The 23,931-nt window shown below is 33.9% G+C and overlaps 2 protein-coding genes across 2 annotated transcripts; both read left to right on the forward strand.

Annotated features, from left to right (window-relative positions):
* Positions 1-1,280: 1,280 nt before the first annotated feature.
* Positions 1,281-6,072, forward strand: LOC136209746 (ACT domain-containing protein ACR10). The gene is made up of 6 exons (XM_066001328.1): positions 1,281-1,635; positions 2,775-2,996; positions 4,130-4,235; positions 4,802-5,135; positions 5,235-5,519; positions 5,707-6,072. The coding sequence occupies exons 1-6, from the start codon at positions 1,482-1,484 to the stop codon at positions 5,842-5,844; spliced, it is 1,239 nt and encodes a 412-aa protein (XP_065857400.1). The 5' UTR covers positions 1,281-1,481; the 3' UTR covers positions 5,845-6,072.
* Positions 6,073-12,107: 6,035 nt separating this feature from the next.
* On the forward strand, positions 12,108-21,936 carry LOC136209122 (uncharacterized). Its single transcript, XM_066000500.1, has 17 exons — positions 12,108-12,284; positions 12,406-12,511; positions 14,768-14,813; positions 14,889-15,046; positions 15,178-15,295; positions 15,839-15,921; positions 16,618-16,677; positions 16,778-17,029; positions 17,963-18,059; positions 18,271-18,321; positions 18,447-18,527; positions 19,638-19,709; positions 20,693-20,755; positions 20,855-21,007; positions 21,208-21,265; positions 21,352-21,404; positions 21,493-21,936. Exons 2-17 carry the CDS (start codon positions 12,411-12,413, stop codon positions 21,592-21,594), a joined length of 1,548 nt encoding a protein of 515 aa, XP_065856572.1. The 5' UTR covers positions 12,108-12,284; positions 12,406-12,410; the 3' UTR covers positions 21,595-21,936.
* The last annotated feature ends 1,995 nt before the right edge of the window (positions 21,937-23,931 follow it).

Genomic DNA, 23,931 nt, shown 5'->3' on the forward strand with positions numbered 1-23,931 from the left:
TCAAATTTGTTTGAAAAAATAAGGGAAAATTACAAAACTAGGTCAAATGGAAGACCCATTTACATATTTAACCCATTTACTCAACCTACTACATATCTAGACTGTTTTATGTGACTTTCCCATAATACCCCAATCTTTCATCTTCTCCTTCCCCTTTCTCTTCCAAATTCACGATTTTTGTGGCTTCACCCAAAATGGCTCCTCCTCCTCCTTCCACAGGGATCTAACCTGCAAGATCTTCAACACGTTTTCCTCACCTCTCTCTCCATTCTCGACTAAGACAGCGATCGTTTCTTTTATATCACTGCCATATATTCTTCATCTGCTTCAGTGGTTCATGGTTCGACTGTTCTTGAATTTTTTTTCTGGTATTACAGCTCTCTTTCTACTATTGTGATTTACTGCTGGTTTTCTGGTCTTCCTCTTCAAGTTGTGGTTGTTCTCTCAATTTTCTGGTTCTATTGGTTTTCTGTTTTTCATCTCCCATCGGTTTTCTCAGTTTCTCCGTTTGGCGATCGATATTCTTCATTTTCTTTGGCTTTCATCTCCGATATTCTCCACAATCTTGTTGTAAATTTTGATAATTTTATGATTTTAATGTTAGAATCCGTTGTTGTTTGCCATTTTTTTTGTTGAACTAAACCAGACATTCGCTTCGCAAGCTTCGCATAATGCTAACTAAAATCATCAACTAAACCAAACATTTGCTTCGCAGGCTTCGCATATGCTAACTAAAATCATCAACTAAACCAAACATTAGCTTCGCAGACTTCGCATATGCTAACTAAAATCATCAACTAAACCAAACATTCGCTTCGCAGGCTTCGCATATTAGCTTCGCACACTTCGCATATATGCTAACCTCTGCGAAGTCAGACGGGAGAAAGACAGACGCGCGTAAATATTGAGGGTATTATGGGAAAGTCACACAAAAAAGTCTAGATATGTAGTAGGTTGAGTAAATGAGTTAAATATGTAAATGGACCTCCCATTTGGCCTAGTTTTGTAATTTACCCAAAAAATAATTAAGTAAATTTGATCGGTTATCGTTAGATTTAAAAGATATAAATTTAGATTTATGATGATTTTAATTTTCAATAAAATTTTAATAAAATTAAATCTAACGATAATTGACAGTTACACTGATTAAATGAATTTAGTCGGTCACTAACTTGATAAAAATTACTGAAAATTACTAAGTACTCAATTGGAGAAAAGGAAAATATCTCTGGGTGGTCAAAATCAACATCTCGTTATCGAGATATAAATTACTAGTCCTTTGATAGATATTCCAATCCATATTCCCATTCGGATCTTCCCCCTACAGATTCTCCCACACTCACCAAACTCAAAATCTGCAACTCGACAAACAAACAACTGAAGCAGAACCAAAGAAAACAAACACTATTCTCTCTCTCTAGACTCACTGGATTGCAAAAGGGGGAAAAAAAGGATCGAGTCTTCAAATTGGAAGAGATTTCATGGGGTTTCTTCACGATGATGCAGTGATCATCCGGCAATCAGAAAAGGAAAGAGACTTGAATGTTATCACTGTGAATTGCCCTGATAAAACTGGTCTGGGTTGTGATTTGTGTCGCATCTTGCTCTTCTTTGGCGTTAATATTGTTAAAGGAGGTATGCTTCAATATGGGTTCTTTACTTTTGCCTTCTGTTGTTTGTTTTCTTCGCTTAATTTTTCAAGGGATTAGCTATAAAATTAGCTTTTATGGTTATTGCCATGTATTGGGCTCTTCAAGCTTGCTGGTCTAATATCCAATTTGGTTATCAATTTGAACTTTCAACTTGCATCTATCTAGTGTCACATCAGTCCAAAACTATGTTGCACGGAAACGAAACAGATACCGAGAAATTTTATTTATAAGAAAATTAATGAAAACGGAAAAGGAATGGAAACGAAAACTGACACTAGAGTTTCCGTGCAACATAGGTCCAAAATTAGAAGTGTGTATGATTGTTAGTGCTAAATATTTAGCAGGTGTTGCATTCTGTTCGGCATGTGTCATTTCGGACTAATTTGACTTTAAATGTCAAGGTAAAGAGCCAGATTGATATGTGATTTTAGACTAAATTGATCCTGCTTGACAATTTGAAGGGTGATATTGATCCTTAATTCATATAACTATCCAATGTTAGCACTAACTTTTTTGTAAATGAAGCAATTTTAGACTCCATAATTAAGGGTTACAATGGCCTCTAGAGTTGGTTAGCCGAAATCGAAATTTAAGTATCAATTTAACTTTAAGTTGGCAAATTTTGACAAATTAGTCCAAATACAACCGGTTTAAATATCTAAAAATTTGATTCATTTATCAAAACTTGCCAACTTGATGTTTTAAGTTGATACACAAAATTCAATTTCGACTAGATTGATCTTGAAAGTCGGGATCATTTTGACCCTTAATTTACAGACTCATTGATGGCAGATCTAATAAAAGTCAATTTCCGTTAATTTGGTTTCACGTCTCTACCCCTTTGGGGAGAACAGATATAGACTCCACATACGAAATCAACACTAATTTTGATTACATGTGGACTTTAATAGAGTTTAAGTGGCGCAAACGTGGAACTAAATTAACGGTAAATGAGTTTTTGTTACATTATTCCATCTACAAAACGGCTTTATAAAGAAGAGACTCTAATTTTGTTACATTATTCTGCCTAGATAACCATAGTACTAATTTTGTGCTTTATCCTAATTCTCAAATTTGAGTGCAAAAGCTGAACTCTAACTTTGATTTTTGGTATGATTGAAGATATATCAACAGATGGGAAATGGTGTTTCATAGTGTTTTGGGTTGCTGGTAAATCATCAACTAGATGGAGCCTATTAAAGAAGAGACTATTAGAAGCTTGTCCTTCTATAAGTTCTGCTTCTGGTATTTCTTATTACCTACCGGAACTACAACACCCTCCGAAACCTCCGGATGTCTTTCTTTTGAAGTTATGCTGTCATGACCACACTGGGATTTTACACAGTAATAACTCTCTCTCTCTCTCTCTCTCTTTCTAACTATCTTTCCCTTCTTAATTCAATTATTGCCTATTGAGCCCTAATTGTGTGATTCTAAGGTAGGTTGTGGTTTTTTTTTTGCAAATTGTAAATGTAGTTGAGAAGGTCTAGAAAGATCAGATTAAGTGTCTGTTTGGTTTTGTTTTTGGAGCTTTTTTTTTTTTTTTTTTTTGTTGTTGTTGTTGTTGTTTGTTTACATGTTTCAGTAGATATAGAAGTGTCTGGTTAGGAGTAAAAAACAAATCTTGATAGCTAGTTTGGAAGAAAAATCAACCGCTTAATCTCTAGTCTTTGTACTTGTCCAAAAAAATCAACTATCACCTTATACTTTGAAAACGAACTATTTACTCATGAACTTGAAGCAAGTTTACGCACTTCAACTTGTCTAAAATCTCCCCTTCCTCTACCACGTGAAGTCATGGATTTTAGGGGGTCATAGGTCATTTTAAGCAAGTTAAGTGGGTAAATGGGACGTTTTCAAAATATGGGGGTGGTTGATTTTTCTGGACAATTACAGGGCACTAAAAACGTATTAGGTCGAATATCAACTAATATCTACTACCTAACATCAAGAAACAAATACTAATTTGGATGGATGCAGGCTCTTAAAAAGCGCAAAAGGTTGACTGGTCTCCCCTTTTCCGGGTAAAGTGCACTGAGCGTCACTTAAGTTTGGACAATGTTCTAATAAGGTCACAAAAGCTTATCTTGTATCAATAATTTAATTCATTTCTACATTGTGTACGGATAAAAAGTCACTTTGAACTTTTTCAAGTCAAATTAACTAATCCACCGTCAAAACCGATCTTTACTCGCCTTAAAATTAACTAAGCATTCTAGTTAACAATTTCTGGTGAGTGACCTCAAAATGTTTAAAACTGACTTTTAGATATAAAATGCAAGATGAGATATTTTATTGATACATAACGAACCTTTGCGATTTTATTGAGATATTGTCCAAACTTGAGTAACCGTTGGTACGTTTTACGCCTTTTTCCCTTCTTAAAAAAGTGGATGCTTGAGTTGAGGGGGGAATTTAGCACTAGGAATGCTTCATAAACTTCATCTGTGATTGAGTTTAGAGGGTTCTTTTTGCAGATGTAACAGAAGTGCTATGTGAACTTGAACTCACAATAAAAAAAGTAAAGGTTTCCACCACACCGGACGGGAGAGTGATGGACCTGTTCTTCGTCACCGACACCAGGTTTTGCTTTTACCATATCTCTTCTCAGCCAAGCATTATAACTTGTTTCACTATCAAAATGGTTGTCGTGTCATAGTCATGTTATGCGATCTATATACTCCATGCGATTATATATGATATATGATATAAATGCAACAAAAACGATAATACAAAAACATAGTGTAATAACATTTCTTAAGAATCACGCCCAAAAAATTATCGAAAAAGAAAGATAGAAGTATGAACCACTAAAAATAGAAAACTCAAAGAAAATAATTATAATGAGAAAACATCCAATATAGAAGTAAATATCGAAGTAGAATATAAACCTAATAAGATTATAAAACGACGAATATTCATAGATAGTGGAGATGATATATCTTTAGCCAAGCAAGATGTATTAGTTCCCCATAAATGGAAAAGATCTAGAGGTACGAATCATTTTAGATAAGTTATCTTTGTGAACCGTGTTGTGTCAGAAATTGACAACCCAAATTATAACCAGATTTTGCATTTAGAAATACCGAGTTTATATTCTCGTCGTCTTCATGTAAAAGTTATGTGTTATTTAATGCCTCGTCTCTCAGGAAGCTTCTGCATACGAATAAGAGAAAGGCGGATACTATTGAACACTTAAATGCTGTTATGGGAGAGGCATTGATAAGCTGTGAAATAGAAATGGTTGGCCCTGAGATTACTGCATGTTCACAGGAATCTTCATTTCTTCCAACAACAATTACCGACGACATGCTTCGGTCGGAAATTCCCGACGAACTCCCGAGTTCCCTAACTTCTCCTAGTGTTTCTGTTACAATGGACAATTCGCTAAGTCCTTCTCACTCCCTCGTCCAAATTGCGTGCCAAGATCACAAAGGTCTCCTTTACGACATAATGAGAACTCTAAAAGATTACAACATTAAGGTACGGAGACTCGACTTTAGTAGTTGCTTTGTATCGTTATTCTCGTGCTTTCGGTAAGTGTTGAACTATATTGTGGTTGGTTTGGTTTGGTTCAACCAGATATCTTACGGGCGGTTCTCTATAAAGCATCGAAGAAACTGCGAGATAGACTTGTTTATCGTGCAATCTGATGGGAAAAAGGTAGTTGATCCGAGCAAGCAAACATCCTTGAGCTCTCGTCTTGAGATGGAGCTACTGCGTCCGCTTAGAGTAGCTGTTGCAAACCGCGGCCCTGATACAGAACTGTTGGTAGCAAACCCTGTGGAATTGTCCGGCAAGGGTAGGCCTCTTGTGTTCCATGATATCACACTTGCTCTCAAGATGCTCAACATCGGCATTTTCTCGGTACTTATCCGCTTTCTCTATTAGTAGTTGAAACATGTTATAATCCTGTTATAATCTTGTTACGTAATCTATATATTTCAGATGATTATATATGATATAAATACAAATATGTAAGTCGTGTTAGCAATTGACAGCTCTATCTATTACGATGTTGGCATTTGCATTACTTGCATTCTTGTTCTTTCAGGCTGAGGTTAGGAGGCGAATGATCGGAGGTCGGGAATACGAAGTTTACAGGATATTACTCGACGAAGGGGAAGAATTGACCGCACCACGTAGTAAAATCGAGGAAGGAGTTTGGAATATGCTAAAGGGTTGGAACTGATAAATGAATTCCGATATGATTCAGCTGTCCTCTGCGCCATCTCCGCTTCTGCGTCTGTCTCCGTCCCTGTCCGGGATATGTATATCATGTAAATTATTATAACATTTTTTCTTCAAGGTAGAGAGAGTTGTTCTACTCCCATAATTATGTGCACAGTTTCCGTGAAGTTGAAATGTAGCAGCAGATGAAGAACAAGGTGAAGATGGAAATAGAAATTGCTTTCTCTCTTGCTTTTCTATAACATTAAAGTCTAAATCAAGGAAGTCTAAATCAAGGAAAATCCGTTAAAAAAAATTAACGTTTAATTACATTATTGATTTTTTTTTAGTTTATATTACCATCAATTATGATCAAATATACATATAGGACACTACTCAGTTTAAGAAAAAAAAAAAAAAAACCTAAAGTTAATCACTTTGTCAATAAATCTATTGGGCTGAATTAGGATTGGGCCGGGGTTAATTGGACTTGACGCATAATTATTTTGTAAGTTAAATTAAACTTGCATCATATTTAGGGAAATTTGTATAAGTAGATAAGATATGAGATTTTGGGAAAATTATACAGAAATTCATGTTTTAAAAACTATTTACAACTATGTCAAGTCATAATTTTGGATTATGTCAAACTAGTATGATTTATGAATTGGGGTCTAGATTTCTTAAATTATAGTGTAAAAACATAATATATAGATAATAATGACATATTAAGAATTAAGTTTGGTGATATGACTTAATTGTAATTTTGTACTTAATTATGATATTCATGTATTTGACCCGATGATTTTTATGTAAAAAACCCATATTATATATACACACGGTATAAGGGCATGCAATTGGAAGTTGGATTGGGCGAGCGTTCAAAACAAATTCCAATCTCAACGCATTCTTTGTACGGCTTTGTGTAAACTTGGACTAGGTCAGGCCAAATCTAATATGAAATAAAAATATCTAAACCCATGGTCAAACCAACCGGCTCATAAACAAATCTATACCGGCTCATAAACAAATCTATTCTTTTTCTCATTGATATAGAAAATAGAGTTTAACTACTAATTAGATTAATTGTTAGCTAATTACTTTTTTATTAATTGGTTTGACTAGTTGTTAGTATAAATATATTGGTAAATTTTAACTGATTGCTTATAGTTGTTTCTGTAGAATAACAAATAAAAACATTCATCTTTTATGACTATTTTTTTTCTTTAATAATTCATATTCTTGATCACCTACTTAAAAAAATGTCATATGCACATGTTATAACTTTTTTTTTTTTAAAACAAACACGTTATAACTTAGGTCTTTATGAATATATAAAAATATATTTAAAACAATAAAAGTATTCTTAAGTCTTTACTAATACATAAAAATTAAAGAAAAAAAGGAAATATATATCTATTCATACAAGTAAAACAATGTCTATTCGTACTTTTTTTAAAAGAATTCTTAGTTATCAAATAAGTTTTAGTTTTCTCTTCGGTATAAAATAATAAATTATTTAAGTGAAAATGTAGAAGATACCATAAATACAAGGGTTAAGGTGTAAAAATACCCCTAACATTTTTGGTCAGGAGCAATTTTACCCCTAACGCTAAAATGGTGCAATTTTACCCCTAACGTTGGAAGCCAAGAGCAATTTTACCCCTAATGTTAATAAATTGGGTCAATTTGAGAAATAATTCATCAAACTGTCTTCTCGATCATTAATCTTGTTATCTACACTTCATACGTGTGTCATTTTATCAGTAACAAATCACAAACATTCGTTGGGATGTGAAAAAAATAAAAAAAAATAAAAAAATATACTGTTTTTTGTACAGATTAGATAAAAAAATTCAAAAAATTCACAGAATTTATAAATATTAATCTCAAATTCTATTATTAAATTATAAAAAACATGAAATCCTTTTTTTAGAACGAATTATTATGCAATTGGTGCAGAATAATGAACAAAAATATCTGTGTTTTATAATAGTGTCTGAAATTGCCCTAATTTATCAACGTTAGGGGTAAAATTGCTATTGGCTTCCAACGTTAGGGGTAAAATTGCACCATTTTAGACGTTAAGGGTAAATTGCTTCTAGCCCAAAACGTTAGGGGTATTTTTACACCTTAACCCTAAATACAAATAAGATAATAATAATTATTTGGATTAGTTTATAGTTAGTGGTTTTTATTGTATAACAGGAATCTAATTGCATCCACTCATAATAAAATTAAAAAATAGAATATCAGAAACAAAATAAATTAAGATAAAATAGGTTACAATAAAATTTGTTTAGAGGTCTAATGATCCCATTAATTTATTGAATATTAAATATGGTTGTAATTTTGGTACAAGAGATTATGTTTAATTTTGCTAGGTTAGAGTTGTAATTAAAAATAAAAAGAAGTGTTTTAAAATAAGTATTTTTATCCTCTAATATAAAGCTCCTAAAATAAAATTTTAAGTTATAAATTAAGTGCGGTTTGTTTTTATTTTTCATTTTTATCTCATGTTATAAATTTTAAGTTATAAATTAAGTGCCGTTTGGTGAAAATTTTGAGTTATAAATTAAGTTTCGTTTGTTTTTATTTTTCGAAACTGTCAAGTTTTTTAAATCTAAATATGAAATAAAAAGTGTTTGGTAAAAATTTGAAACATTTATTTAAAAATAGAAAAACTAACTAATACCTACTACCTATCAGTAATAACGAACAACAAATAATTAACAGCAATATCAAACAAGAACATTCGAACCAAACGAGCCTTAAGTAAATGGTTGGAGAAATATTACTGTAGTAACTATATAATTTAGGATAGAGTAGTGAAAAATAGAATTGAAATAGAAAAAAGAGGGTAGATGGTTGGAGATGGTCTCATATGCTTCAACTATGAACTCATGTCTCACAACATAATGGTTATGGGTCACCATGAAATTGGTACAGTTTGGTAATTCAACCGTCAAAACTAAAAATATAAATTGCACGAATCAGGGTTGGGGTAAATCGTGACTCTTCAACTTTACTTTTACTTTCAAGGTTAATTTCAAATAAAATTCATGTGGTTTCACGTTTTTACATATCGCTATCTACGGTTTTTTTTATTACAAAAAAACCCTATGGTTTGCACCGTTAGTAGAATCAAAACAAATGTCTTAACTCCGTTAAAAGCCAGTGGTATTTTGGAAAAAATTAATTTTTTTTTTTACCTTTTAACTTTGAAAAAACAAAATCAATATTAAAATATATTTTTCTCACTCTTCTTGGTGGAATTCCAGAATTGTCACATTATTACCCAATAAATTCAGAATTCTCTAGATTCCAGAACGTTGGATTTTTCAGAATCAGAGAGAAAGTTAGAGAAATTTTTTCCCCTAAAATACCCTTCTGCCACGTCAACATTTTAATAGAGTTAATACATTTGTCTTGATTCTGCTAATGATGCAAACCACGTAATTCTGCTAAAAGATATTAAAATCCATTTCATTATTGGGCTTTTTTTTGGGTCCCTGTGTTGGTTATATCTTGTGGATATGCCTATTTCAACCTTGATTCGTGTGGAATTGGTGCGAGTCGGCTAGGGAAGTTAATTCCTAATTGATTTTAATGGTTTTGGGTTGTAAAATGCGCATTAAACTTGACTTCTAGAAAACGAACGATTGGATGAAGGATTCAAAGAATGAAAAATGAAAACCTTCTTGGGTACCTAGTTCCACTATAAAAAGCTTTACTAGCTCACTAATGACAATACGAAAGAATTAAATCAACACAAGGATTTGAAATTTTTTCATTTTTTTTTATTGATTTTGCAAATATTGTTTTGATTACAAATGATAAGAATCGGAAATGAAAGCGATAATTACAACTGAAACAAACTACGTTAATTTCGTGAAGAAATTACGTTTGACAAAACAATTAATCGTAAGAATAAAATATTGACAAAACCTAGAATTGAAAATAACAAACTTGAAATTGAATTGGATTGATGATTCGTCGGCGTCTGGAGTTGAAAATTTGTTTCGTGTTGTGGGTGTCAATGAATGTGATTGATTAAACGGAGAATTAAATGATGGTATGAACCGAAAGCTGGAATTTGTGTTGAAGGATGTTTCTGAGTTTTTGAAAAAGATGGCAATGGTGACTTGATACGAACTTGGTTTCAAGCAATTTGAAGGCTTGGGGAATAAAATTAAATGCTTAAAGATGAAAATTAAAGCTTTAAAACGAAGCTTGATCACTTGGGAAAAACGAGTTTTGGAAGAATGGCTTCAGAGGAAGAACTGAGTTTTGCTGTAGTAAAGATTGATTGAATTTTGATTGAGGTTGGAATGATGATTTGAGGTTGTATTTATAGCCCAAAAATCTAAATTTCATATCTCATAACCTCCTATTTTACTCCCACCATTCCCACTAAATGATATTGCTGAGATTGGAGCAAAACAACGTGGATAGTGGATGAGTTAATGTCAAGAAAATGATATCCAGGACTGCGTCTCGCCAAGACAACCATTCGAAGAAATATTTTTTCCAAGAGGCAAAAAAAATATTTCTAAATTTTCTGATTTTTGGTAAATTTTTATATTTTTTTTTGTAAAATAAAATGATTTTTTTATTTACCCCAATATTGACGTTAACTTGGAAATTCTCATTACTTCGTGAACGGTTCCTCCAATCTTGGGCCAAGTTAACGACGATATTGAATGATTCGAATTGGACTCCTTTTTCTGTGATAGATGGATGTCATTGTCTTTTGATGAGAATCATTTTATACATCATTTCCTTGGAAATTCTCATATCCGAAGCAATCTGAGCCAATCCATTTGCTTCCCAATTATCGTCCCTTGGAATATGCTCTAGACTGCATTGGTCAAATTCTTCCAAGAGCTGAAGTGTGAATGAAAAATACGACATTAATGATAAGTTTGAACATTTGTACTCTCCTGTTAGTTGTCGAATAACAAGTTGTGAATCACCAAATTTTTTTTAATTTCTTTTGCTCTAAAATCAATTAGAATTTCAAACCCAATAATTAGAGCTTCGTATTCTACTTGGTTATTAGTGCACTCAAAATCCAAAATTCACGGATAAGATTGTCTTAGCTCCGAATGGAGAAGTGATCACCACACATGCTCTGTTGGAATTGTCGGTACTGGAACCGTCGAACCTTAAAGTGCAAGGCTCTTTTTGCGCAATGTAAATTAGAAGTTCCAATTCTTCGGGATATTGGAAGTTGGTAGGGTGGTCAGACACAAAATCTGCAACGACATTTCCTTTAACCGATGCTTGCGGTAGATAAATCAATGTAAATTTCGTCAATGCTAATGACCATTTTCCAATTTATTGATAAAACTTCGAGTCGTTTGAATTAAAGATTATGAATTCATATTTTAGAGGACCAACTAACAATTGACTATCTGAGCAACCTCGATCCAACTAATCGGGTCTAATAACCCAAAAAGTAAAATAAATCAATTTATAAAATCCAACTTAGGTAAAAAAGATCCACATTTTGAGAGAATAATTAAAGAATGGGTTAAATCCCAATTTCCCCCTAACCTATATTTTCAAATTCAATTAGATCCCAATCTCTTAAAATCATCAACCAACTCCCTAACCAATACTATAATGGACACAATATGACAAAGAATAATACATCAAGTGCAAGTGCATATTCTCTGTTGGATAAGAAAAAAGTAAAAACAGATTCACCGTATTCATCTTCATCGCTTTCATAATATATTTCATCTTGGTTATTCATTGTAATCTGTAATATCTATTACAAAATCAAAGACAATCGCCGATTTATTGGTACATTGGCAATTTCTGGACGGATTCAACCAAGAAATACAAATCGGTGATTATGAATCAATGCTAGAAAAAATCCGTATATTTACTACATATAAAAGACCGTTTGGTTTTCTATTTATTGTTGTTATTAACTGTTTGCTGTTGTTCATAAGTAATACATGTTAATTAATTTTCAGTAGCCGTTTCCAAATTTTACCAAATAATATTTGAATTTTTCTCTTTTTTTTTTAGAATTTTTTTTCTCTTATGACATCCTTTTCATTTTCGGTATCAAATAGACCCACTATGTATGGAAATATTAACAGATTGGGGATTTTAGTAGAGATAGGGAGCTAATTGCTGATTTGGGAAAGTTGGGTACCTAATTGAATTCTAAGGCATAGGTTAGGGGGCAATTTGGACCTTATGCCTTAAAGATTCTAAATTTTCACTGTTTCATTTCCGTTTCAACAAACTTTGTCTATGTTAGCTAATAGCATTGGCCCGAGCGGTTTACTTTATGCAGATGAGAACAGAAACTGAAGAAAGCCCACCATTTTTTGTATTTCAGCGTTGACAGATAACCAATCTGTGGCATCCAATCCAAAGGGCCAAAGATCACTCCTCTTACTTCAAATAAGGTCTAAGTTTCCTAGATTTTGGAGTCGAAAGGTGATTTATGGAAACCCAATTTATTTATTTGCCTGAAATTTGATTTGAAAGAAAAGCTAAATCTATTGTTTCTCTTTTTATGTATTTTCGGGTCTTTATCTGTGAGATTTCTTCGTGTTAGGGTCCATGGAGATCGATAAAGCAATTAGAGAAAGTGATGATAAAAGGCTCAAAACCAAGTACAATAACGCCATCTATGTTATTCAAAGAGCTCTTGCTTTATACTCGTAAGTTCTTCACTCTTTGCTTTTTTGGTACTGGTTGAAATCTCTGTAGTGTGATTTATCTTGTGACTTTATATGTTTGGTTGTGAATTTTATGGGGAAAAATTATTAAAAGCTCGTTATGATAGCTAGAGAATTTTGAATGAGAAAAGAGAGGTAGAAGAAACTTGGATGAATTTAGATGTGTTGAATTGAAGCCGCCTTCTACTAAAGTTTCTTGGTCCGAAATATATCCCCAGCCCAGGATAAACTGGGAAAAGATTGTTTCAGGGGGATTGGTTTCTGATAAAATGTTGTATCTATTGCATAATTCAGATTAAAATGTTCTTGATTTGTTTTTTTGAGTGCCCTGTTGCTGGTGTCGTTTGGAAAGTCATTTATGAATTGTTGTTGTATGAGTTCATCTGGCTATAGTTGGAGAAGGGTTATTAGCTGGTTGAATCGGAGAACAAAGATAAAATCATTTCCCATCATTTTTGTATTCAAATAGTGCGAAACAAATTGCATGTTCCTGACCAGCTGGCAGTTTTAAATGCTTTTAGACGTTTTGTTTGTCGAACTTATTGATTAATTTTATCAATAAATGTTCCATGGATGGAATCTAATTGGTTCCTTGTTCACATATAGCATGTTAGGAAATTGGAATATAATTATGTTTGGGGAATTTGATTATTTGTTCAATATGGGAAATTTGATTGTTCTCTTTTAGATTGAATGATCTTGAGTTGTTGATGCTTTAGTTGTTTTAATCGTCATGTTCCCTTTAAGAATTTGATATTATTAAAGGGAATAACTTGTCTTTTCCTTTGGGATTCTTAAGTTGAAAGGCTTTTGTCGTATAGCTGTCTGAATCGTCATGTTCTATTGTCGGTATTGTTGGGTTTCTTATAGGATTTTTGACGTATTCCTGTTTGGCTGCTTGTGTTTCATTTTGAGAATCTCAAGGATTGTTGCATTCATTTTAGGATTCTTGATGCAATCCTTGTCGGAACAGCTTGTCTTTTCCTTTGGGATTCTTAAGTTGAAAGGCTTTTGTCGTATAGCTGTCTGAATTGTCATGTTCTCTTGTCGGTATTGCTGTGGTAGTATGGCTGTCTGAATCGTCATGTTCTCTTGTCGGTATTGTTGTGTTTCTTATAGGATTTTTGTCGTATTCCTGTTTGGCTGCTTGTGTTTCGTTTTGAGAATCTCAAGGATTGTTGACAGGATTGTTGCATTCATTTTAGGATTCTTGATGCAATCCTTGTCGGAACAGCTTGTCTTTTCTTCCGGGATTCTTAAGTTGAAAGGCTTTTCCATGTTTCACTGCTGTCTTGGACATTAAATGAGAAAATGGCTGTATTGTGGGACCAGAATAGGCATGTAAATGATTAACGCCACTGGAATGCAATAAAGATGCTGCAGTGAAAAAACTTGTTGCATACTTATTCATCTTCTACCACAGTACTATATCTTAGTTGATAGAACGGTTATACTAATTGGGGTCTTAGTAGACAATATATCAAGTCACTAATTGACCCATAAAACACTTTATATTTTGACTAATTGTTGCTGGTACAAATAGATAGTGTTGTCGGTTTACATTATCAGAGTTTCAGGGTTATTTTCATCTGTTTTTATGATCATTATATCATAAATGTGGGTGGAGAAGGGATCTCTTCAAGCAAAATCTTGATATATGTGGAAAAGTTCTTGTCTTGCAAGATATCTTCCACTTCATCTCTTTCTGGTTAAAGGCTAAGATAGGGCTGTCAATTTCTAAAACCACGATACAATTTATAGACACAACCTGTTTGACAAGATTATCATTTTTGTTGCATTTTAACATATATAATCATGTGGAGTAGATAAATCATGTAACAAGATTATAACACGACAATCCGTTTGACACTCCTCTGAGCGGTGCAAATTGCACTTGATCATCATTGATACAATCCTTTTCATCAGTCTCTTGATAATTTGTAAGTTCTTATGGGCTTCCGCAAGAAAGACAAGATATACAACATCTCACTTCTTGTAGAGAGTACTTGTACTTGACATATATTTATGCCAAAGAAAATTAGAGTTCCTCGAACAGTAAATGTCATAACTGAGTAAAGAGAATAGTTATTCCAAGTGCATGTTTCATGAAGTGCCATGATTATATGCTCTAACTTTTTCTGTTGCGAACGTAGTAATTACTTTTAATACATGTTTTATCAAACTTTATTCTGCTGCAAACAAGTATGCTTGAAAGCACTGAATTTATTTTCTTTGCAGGACTGAAGAGGTTGCTTTTAGCTTTAATGGAGGGAAGGATTCGACAGTAGGTTTTCATTTATATTGTAATTTCATTGCTAGCTTTTCTTTGATCAACATTAATCTCAAGCTTGGTTCTTAGGTTTTGCTTCACTTGCTTAGAGCTGGCTATTTTTTACATAAAGGAGGAGACAGCTGCTTAAATGGTGGTCTGATTAATTTCCCAATTCGAACAATATATTTTGAAAGTTCTTCTGCCTTCCCTGAAATTAATTCATTTACCTATGACACAGCTTCGAGGTAAGAAGCTTCTGCTTGATCTTGTGCTATCTTTTAGCTTGGGAATACATCGGACATTGAGATTTAGTTTCTGTTTTGTCACTTTTTGTGTTGCTTTTATTGTTTTTGAGAGGATTTTTTTACATGAACAGTTATGGTTTGCAACTGGATATCATTAGTACAGATTTCAAATCTGGATTGGAAAATCTACTAAAGGCTAATCCTATCCGAGCTATTTTCCTTGGTGTTCGAATTGGTGATCCTACTGCGGTATGTTTGATGCTCTGTATTGTGGATGATCCTCAAAACATAGTTTTGATCCATGGCATCCTATTTTCTAAAGAATGCTTTATGTTTGGGGTAAAATGCACTGAAGGTTATTGAAGTTTGGGGTATGTTTCACAAATCTGACTAAACTTTGTTTTCTTTCTATAAAATCAATGACTTCACATTTGATTTCAATAATGTCATTTCAGCCAATTTGTGTACAAAAATTCACTATAACCTTGATGTGGCATAGAAGACAGTTGACTGTATGTCACCTAAGTGTTATGTTGGGCATGTTTGACCTTTATGACTGACGTGGCAGTCACGTGTGTCAACAGTTTTTTGTGCCATGTCAACATTCCGGTGAGTTTTTATACATAAATTACCCGAAATGACTTTATTGAAATCAAACTTGAAATTCAATGATTTTATTAAAAGAAAATGAAGTTCAATGACCTTTGTGAAAATAGACCCCAAATTTTACTGATCATCGATGCAATTTATCCTTTATGTTTGGGACTTCAAAACAAAGTGTTGCTTATGCAGGTAGGTCAAGAACAGTTCTCTCCCAGTTCACCGGGGTGGCCACCTTTCATGAGAGTGAATCCTATCTTGGATTGGTCTTACAGGTAGTTACATAAAATAAATTACTTTTATGATTTGCTCCCTCTTTCTCTTTTTCCTGGCTGCCCTTTTTTTATCCTTTAGGTAGAATCTAGGAAAAGTGGGGTAAAATGCGACGACAATCATTGAAGTTTGGGGGTTTGTTTTAAAACAACAACAACAACAACAAAGCCTTAGTCCCGAAATGATTCGGGGTCGGCTAACATGAATTCATGTCCATAAGATGTGGCTAAGTTTTACGCTGGCTGCCACAAACCTACTGCAACCCTCCTCCTTTATCCAGGCTTGGGAAGTCATTTAGGTCCAACTTGTGTAGAAAAACTCACTGGAATTTTGATGTGACACAGAAGACAATTGACTATATACTCGCTAAGCGTCATGCCCGACATGTCTGATTCTTTTGGCTGACATGGAAGGAACATGGCAGCCAAGTATGTCCCATGTGGAGCATCCTCACACAAATGTTTTTTCAAAACTCACACATCTTTGTCCGACATTGGTGTTTAGTTGGGGTATAGTCAACTATTTCCTGTGACACAAAGTTCCAGTGAGTTGTTATATAGAAATTGGCTGGACCGACATTATTGTAATCAAACTGAAGTTCAATAATTTTATTGAAAGAAAATAAAGTTTGGTAAATTTTATTAAACAGACCACAAACTGGGAATCAGAATTTCTGACTTTATATGTTTCTTTGACAGAGATGTATGGTCTTTTCTTTTGACCTGCAAGGTTCAATACTGCAGCCTTTATGATCAGGGGTAAGTTCTCATTTTTGTAGCCGGCATCTTTGGATTTTTTTTTAGCTTCTTTGCTTTTGTACTTGCAAGCTACGCTTCATCTTTGACTGTTCTTTGGCAGATATACTTCAATAGGAAGCATACATGACACAGTACCAAATGCGTTGTTGTCTATCTGTGATTCCAGCCGGAAAGAAAAATTTAAACCTGCATACTTGCTTTCTGATGGAAGGTCAGAAAGAGCTGGAAGAGCGAAAAAGTTCTCTTCTTCCATCACTGGCCAGTTTTCTGTTGCTAACAGTGCAGATGGTGAGGATTCACATGAAAACAGCATGCTTGTAGCCTCAGCCATCACTGTGGGAGATGAGATTCTGTAAGTCCCTCGTTAATTGGTTCTCCATCTCAATCTTGAATTTTCTGAGTTAGCTGCTTTTTTTTCAACCTTATTTGGTTTTACCATATTGTATTGTGTAAATTACACCTATGGCCCCTCAACTTTGGCTTACTTTCTTTAAGGCTCCCAAACTTCAAAAACAAACATAAAAGTCCATGAACTTTGCCCTTTATTAACATTAAATTCCCTTAACCTTTGACTACTCCAATAGCAGGTACCCCTCCGTTGTAGAGCTGATGGAAATCATATTTCTAATCAACTTTAATTCTTGAACCTTTTGGTTTGGGGGTCATTTAGGTGTTGTTTCGTTAGGGGAGACAGAGAGTGGTATTTAGAGAGAAAAAGCACCGAAAATGGGTGATTTGGAAAATCGAAAATGGTGGTTCCTTGGACTTTTCCATTTTGACATTGTCTACCGTCATTTTGGGGTTGTTTACTTTCACAAGGGACTCTTTTTTTTGAAAGATTTCATAAGGGACTTTTATGTTAGTAAACAGTAAAGTTCAGGGACTTTTATGTCCAGTTTTGAAGTTTAGGTGCCATAAAGAAAGTAAGGCCAAAGTTGAGGGGCCATGGGTCTAATTTATCCTATTGTATTTAAGCTATGTTGCATGGGAACTTTGATTTAAAGTGTTTCACATTTCCGGTTTGGAAAGCAGAACTCTCATAAACTTGTATGAAATGTCTCCGATCATGTTTTCGTAACTCAAAAAAATTCAAAATTCATCTCTTAAAATTTAGAATTGGCTTTCAATATAATGTGTTTTTGAAACGGATCAATCCTAATCCCATGTTCAATAAATCTCTAATATTTTCTAGATCATCTTGTACAAGCATTCAAGATGAAAAATTCCCTAGTACTTGCTGTTATTGCTGAAGTTTCCAATGCTTTTTATCTGTTCCATAGCTCAGGTTCGGCATGGTTGAGGATCAACTGGGACCTTCTTTGTGTAAAAAGCTCCATTCAATCGGTTGGACAGTATCACAAACAGCTGTTGTTCGGAATGATGTGAGTAACTAATCTGACAAACAGTTAACTTGCATATCTTTTCTTCTGCTGAATTAATAGTTGATGGAAGCTGGAGCGATTTTACAGAATAATATGATGAGCTTGGTGTTGTATAGTAGTTGATTTGTTTGGAGGCACTTCTAGAGCTCTAAGATTTCCATTATTATGTTCATTCTTAAGACTTCTTTTTCCAACTTCTTCTTTGAACCAGGTAGATTCAGTGGCTGAAGAGGTTGAAAAGCGAATAGCTACCAATGATATGGTAAATGCTAATAATTTCTATTAATTTTGTAGCAAGTGATTTCCTTACTGATGTAACAAAGTCTGTAATTTGCTTTCTCTCTTGAGTATTTAGTGAATTTATGAGATTCTACATAATGCTTGTAGGTTTTTATGTATGGAGGGGTAGGACCATTGCACTCAGATGTTACCTTAGCAGGTGTTGCAAAGGCTTTTGGGGTTCGCTTGGTGAGTCTTTTTTATTGATTCTAAGCTATGTTATGTGGAAACTGATTCGGGAACTGTATTTGAAACGGAACCGGAAAACTGCATTTGTAAAAATATATAGGAAACTGAAACGTGTATATAATAAAAATATATGGATATGTCTATAATTATCACATGATAGAGGCAAAAAATAGATTTTTTTTTTTTTTCTCCATTTCTTTTTCATTTTGAAAGCTTGTAGTAGAAGATGATCTAGAAAATATTAGGGATTTAGTGAACATGTGATTAGCATTGATCCACTTTTGAAACACATTCCAAATTTCAAGAAAGGAGTTTCCAATTTTTTTTTTTTAAAATTACGGAAACGTGACCATAAACGTTCCACACAAGTTTCCAAGAGTTTTGGTTTCCGTAAAGTATACGGAAACATGAAACGCTTTAAATTCAAAAGTTTGTGTGCAACATTTCTAGAATATATATATGGGTAAGGTAAAAAAAAACGTCTGCTTTCACATTTTGTTAAATTGGTATTTGCGAAGTTTGGCACGATAAAAATGACATCAAATGAAAAATTTTCAAGAATTAAAGTTGTTTAGTACCACATTTATTATGGAACCAAATTTTTTATTTTCCGAAATCATCATTTTCGGAGCTTTCTCTCTAAACATTCACTTTCTCTCTCCTCACCAAACAACACCTAAATGACCTCAAAATTAAAAAGTTGAAGAATTAAAGTTGCTTAGAATATCATTAGTCTTTGAAGTTTTGAATTTTGAGATCATCAACGGTCATTTTAATTTTGAGGCCCTTGTTTTTAGCAAAGTGAAAAATACCAGTCATCTCCTGGTTGCAAATTTGGACCAAAAAAGTTCCATAGGTGATTAACATTTATCTACTTCTGAAAACACATACATTCTAGGAAACAAGTTTCTAGATTTTAAGAAATGAGTTTCCGATTTTCTTAAATTATGGAAACTTGACTTGAAATGGTTCATATAAGTTCCCAAGAGTTTGGGTAAATGTGAAACGCTTTAAAATCAAAGTTTCCATGCAGCATGGATTTTATTACTCTTATTTATTATTGCTTTTACAGAGTGATATTTCAATTATTGGATTTCTTGTTCAATGTAGGCTCCTGATGAAGAATTTGAAGAGTACCTTAGGCATCTTATAGGCGAACATTGCACTGGTGATCGAAATGAGGTAAATTTTATCTATGTGGTTGTCTATTTTTCTAACAATGGAAGGAAAAAAAAAACGGACGATATTTTGTGTAATGAGGCCTCCATGCATTCCTGTTGAATTACTGGTTTCTAAGCCTTTCCCTTTTTATGATGATATGTTCTTGTAATAGATATGAAGGGCCTGTTTGGTTTAAATGTTCGATGTTAGCTGATTTTCTTTCCAAAATAGCTATAAACATTTGTTTCTCAGTCCTAACTAGACACTCCTGTGATCTATTATTTGGAGTAAAACAACAAAAAACTGAGGGATGAAATACATCCAAGGCCCTCTGAACTATAACACTATTAATATTATGCCCCTAAACTTCATTTCATGACATAAAAGTTCTCGAACTTTACTTTACTAAGATTAACGTCCAAATCAAAGAAAAACTGTTTAAAAATTAGTGAAATGATGACTTGTATAAGTTCGACTACATTATTGACTTATTGACTCTCTCTTTTTTATCCATGTCACTATGAATTATGGTCAAATACGTATTCTAGGTCATCATTTCTTTAAATGTTTAACAGATTGTTTTTGATTTTAACTTTAAAAAGTTCATGGACTTTTTTGTCACGAAATGAAGTTTGGGAGCCATAATTTTAGTAGTGTTTAGGGGTTTTGGATGTATGAGCTACAAAATGAAGAACCAAATTGGTGCTAAATGCTTTAAGAACATTGTAATGTTGTTAGGTGTATCTATTGAAGAAAAATTTGAAGTATTTCAATCATGCGCTAGCAGCTAGATTATTTTGTTTGTGTTTCCGCCTGAAATTTTTATCTTGTCCGATTTTCATCAATGGGGTTTCATTATCTCTGCTATCCTTTTTTCCTGCATATTTGGTTTCATGTTTTGCATTCTAAAACTATGCGACCAGCCCGTGTTTTCCATTCTGTTCTTAAATGATGCAGTTCATTCTACTCGAATTTAGTCTCAGCCACTGCCTTCTTTTCTTCAGATGGCTTTGTTGCCTGAAGGTATAACCGAATTATTGCATCACGAGAAGTTGCCAGTACCGATGGTACGTGTTTGAAAGCCTTACTTGTCCTCGTAGCAAAGGAAATAATGCATCTTATAAAGTACCAGTAGGAATTAATGTCGAGCAATTGCCTCTTTGTAGATTAAATGCCGGAATGTAATCATTCTTGCCGCAACAAATATTGCTGAGCTGGACAATGAATGGGAGTGTTTGATCGAGTTATCGAGATCTTGCGGCTTGCTGTCGATAATGGAACCATTTGTTTCCAAATGCTTGACAACAAATCTTTCAGATGTAAGTAAAGTGATTTACAATGTAGTACTTCTGCAGTTTTTCATGATTCAACTGTCTTGGCTTAATCCTGTTCGGCTGTTAGATCTAAGCTATTTGCTTCCACATTTGTGTCGATTGTACAATAACTCGTTTTTGAGTAAATGTAATTTTGCTTTTGTAGTTTGTTTTTGTCTCCTTGATAATTTATTCAACAAATGCAGGTCGAAATCGCCCAGCCTCTATCCAAACTTTGTCTCGAGTTCCCAGATCTTAACATTGGTAATTTCTCAAACATCTGTCAACAGTCTGATTTCGGAACATAACATCTATCATTAACCTCTCACAACGTTTTTTCTGATATGAAGGGGTCTATCGCAAATCCAGAAACGGGTGTCTCGTAATTGTGATTGAAGGGAAGGTAAGAGAAAACTTGTCCATGTGTTTCAGTTCACCATTCAACTTACATATATGAATAGTCTGAAAATGGTCAACAAAATCGGTTGCAGAAGCAAGCTCGGATTGGTTCAGCTACGGAAGCGTTATGCAAGAAGTTCTCTCCAGGGGCATTTTCCGAAACCAACCCAGTCAGGGATTCTGCTCATCTTTAAACCGCCTCCAACAACTGTCCACAACCTGATAGCTCATGCAGAACCAGAGATCATGTAGAAATCGATCTAAATTTCAAACGGGGTAGGTTAGAGGGGACTTCGGGTAAAAGAAATTTAGAAAGGTATAGAGAGAAAGATTAGGATTGCATAACTGCAGAATGGACTTCATAACTAAGAAGTGAAACATAGGCTTCTTGATGAGTTAACCAATTTGTATCAGCTTTTAGGCAAGAGCTGGATGAAGTTCGCAGCATCTCCATTGAAAATTTTTGAAGCTTTGATCGAACATTTTCGAAGCTTTGATCGGACAGTTCTATATGAAAGTTTTTTTGCTTTGTTTTACTTGATCTGTTATCTGCATAATTTATCAATATTCACATTTCTGCAGCCCTTAATTTTCATAATTCCTTGTAGGCATGATTGAACTTTAAACAATTTAATATGCATAAGGGTTTCATAGGTGAGGTTAATGCTTAAAATCCAAACAACAATACTGGGATGAGGTTTCAGTTCATGTGCATAAGGGTTTTGGTGGATGTTCAAACGATTCAAAAAGATTTGGTATCAAATTTAGTTATGAATGATTAGGAGTCTTTTGTTATCTCTGTGGGCTTCTCTGCCGTTCCGAAAATTTCGAGGTTCATTCGAGTGTTGCAGAAGGAGCGAGGGATGTTTAAAGGCCTCGGCCAGAGGTCGTGGAAATGAGAGTAAGGCATGGTTGGGTTTTTCCATATCAAATGTAGGAGCTATATGGGGAATTCAAGCTTATCAGTCACTTAATGATTTTCAAAATGGAATTTTTGATTAGCCATGTGTTACTCGAGATATATCCTTTAGTAACATGCTTGGAAATGAAGTTTTTACCTAGATGACTTCTAAGTCGGATGTGATTATGTTTACTAAAGATGAACTGGGCCTGAAGCTCCAAGATGATAAGAAGAGAAGATGGGCAGGTTCAGACTTGGGTTTGGGTTAGAATTCGGTTCGAGAGGACTCTAACATAACGTTTATTGTCGAAGAGGAACTACCAAACAATTTTTACAAAGTTTTATTTCTCGGAGGGAGAAAGAGATTTCTTCTGATATGGAAGCCGCGAGGCATGGTATGCCAAGAGCAATGAGTTGTATTAGTTGAAACTGTTGGAATGTGGGAAACTCTTGGGTGGAGAATTAATTTAAACCTATAATTTTGATATTCCTTTTCTAATTGAAACTCTGGTTATTCAGAATAAAATTTTTACTCTTCGTTAAAAAATTAAGTTAGGTAGTTGCTTTGTGGATAAGAGAGGAAGAAATGGTGGTTTGGAAATGATGTGGAAGGCTAGTTTGATGTTTTCTATTTTTATTTTTTCCGATCATCATATCGACACGATGGTTAAGGATGATAATATGGGTGCATGGAGATGTGTGGGTTTTTACGAGCATACTGATCATAACAAGCATCAGATTTCGTGGACTTTGATGAAATCTACCTTATACAATCATGTAAGTTTTTCATTGGTTTTTAGTTCCACTGAAAAGATTTAAAGCTTAGTCCATTCATCATTAAGATCTAGTAGTTTGTTTCTCTACAACCCAATGTATATTGTTTCTCTTCATTTTTTTTGTTTTTCCTGGTCGTGCGAACCCCAAAAACAGTGGCGTTGTTGTCTGAAAATGCATTTTGGTTGGAACATCAGTTTCATATTTCCCCCCGACAGTGTCGATATCTCTCGATTTCTGATCAATATCGACAGATATGATGATATTGCATCGTATCGATATTGGTCGATATATGTCGATATTATATTTGATATCGACATATATCGACCGAAGTTATATGTCGATATTGTATTTGATATCGACGTATATCGACCGAGGTTATAGTCTTCAATGTCGATATTTGTTGGTATCAAATACAATATCAACATATATCGACCGAAGTTATAGTCTTCAATGTCAATATATGCCGATATTTGTCGATAACATTTACAATATCGACATATATCGACTGAAGTTCCAAATAATATATATTGTGTTCCCATAAGATTCAAATTGATAATTGTATTTTTTATATTAATAAAAAAAACAACACATAAGAACAAAAAACATAAACACATAAGAACAAAAAACAACACAAAATAAAATACATAAACTAAAAAAAAGCTAGAAATAGTCAGGACCCATAAGAACATCATCATAGTCCTTTCTAGCTTTCTCCAACTGCCTTTTGAGATTCTTCACCTCCTTCTTCAGTCTTCTCTTTTCATCATCAACTGACTCAAGATAGTCAGTCATGGATTCACAGACAAAAGACATGGTTTTTGCCATGCCTTTCATGAATCTGATGATTTCTTCC

This window comes from Euphorbia lathyris, chromosome 10 (genome assembly GCF_963576675.1).
Source record: "Euphorbia lathyris chromosome 10, ddEupLath1.1, whole genome shotgun sequence".
Lineage (NCBI taxonomy): Eukaryota > Viridiplantae > Streptophyta > Magnoliopsida > Malpighiales > Euphorbiaceae > Euphorbia > Euphorbia lathyris.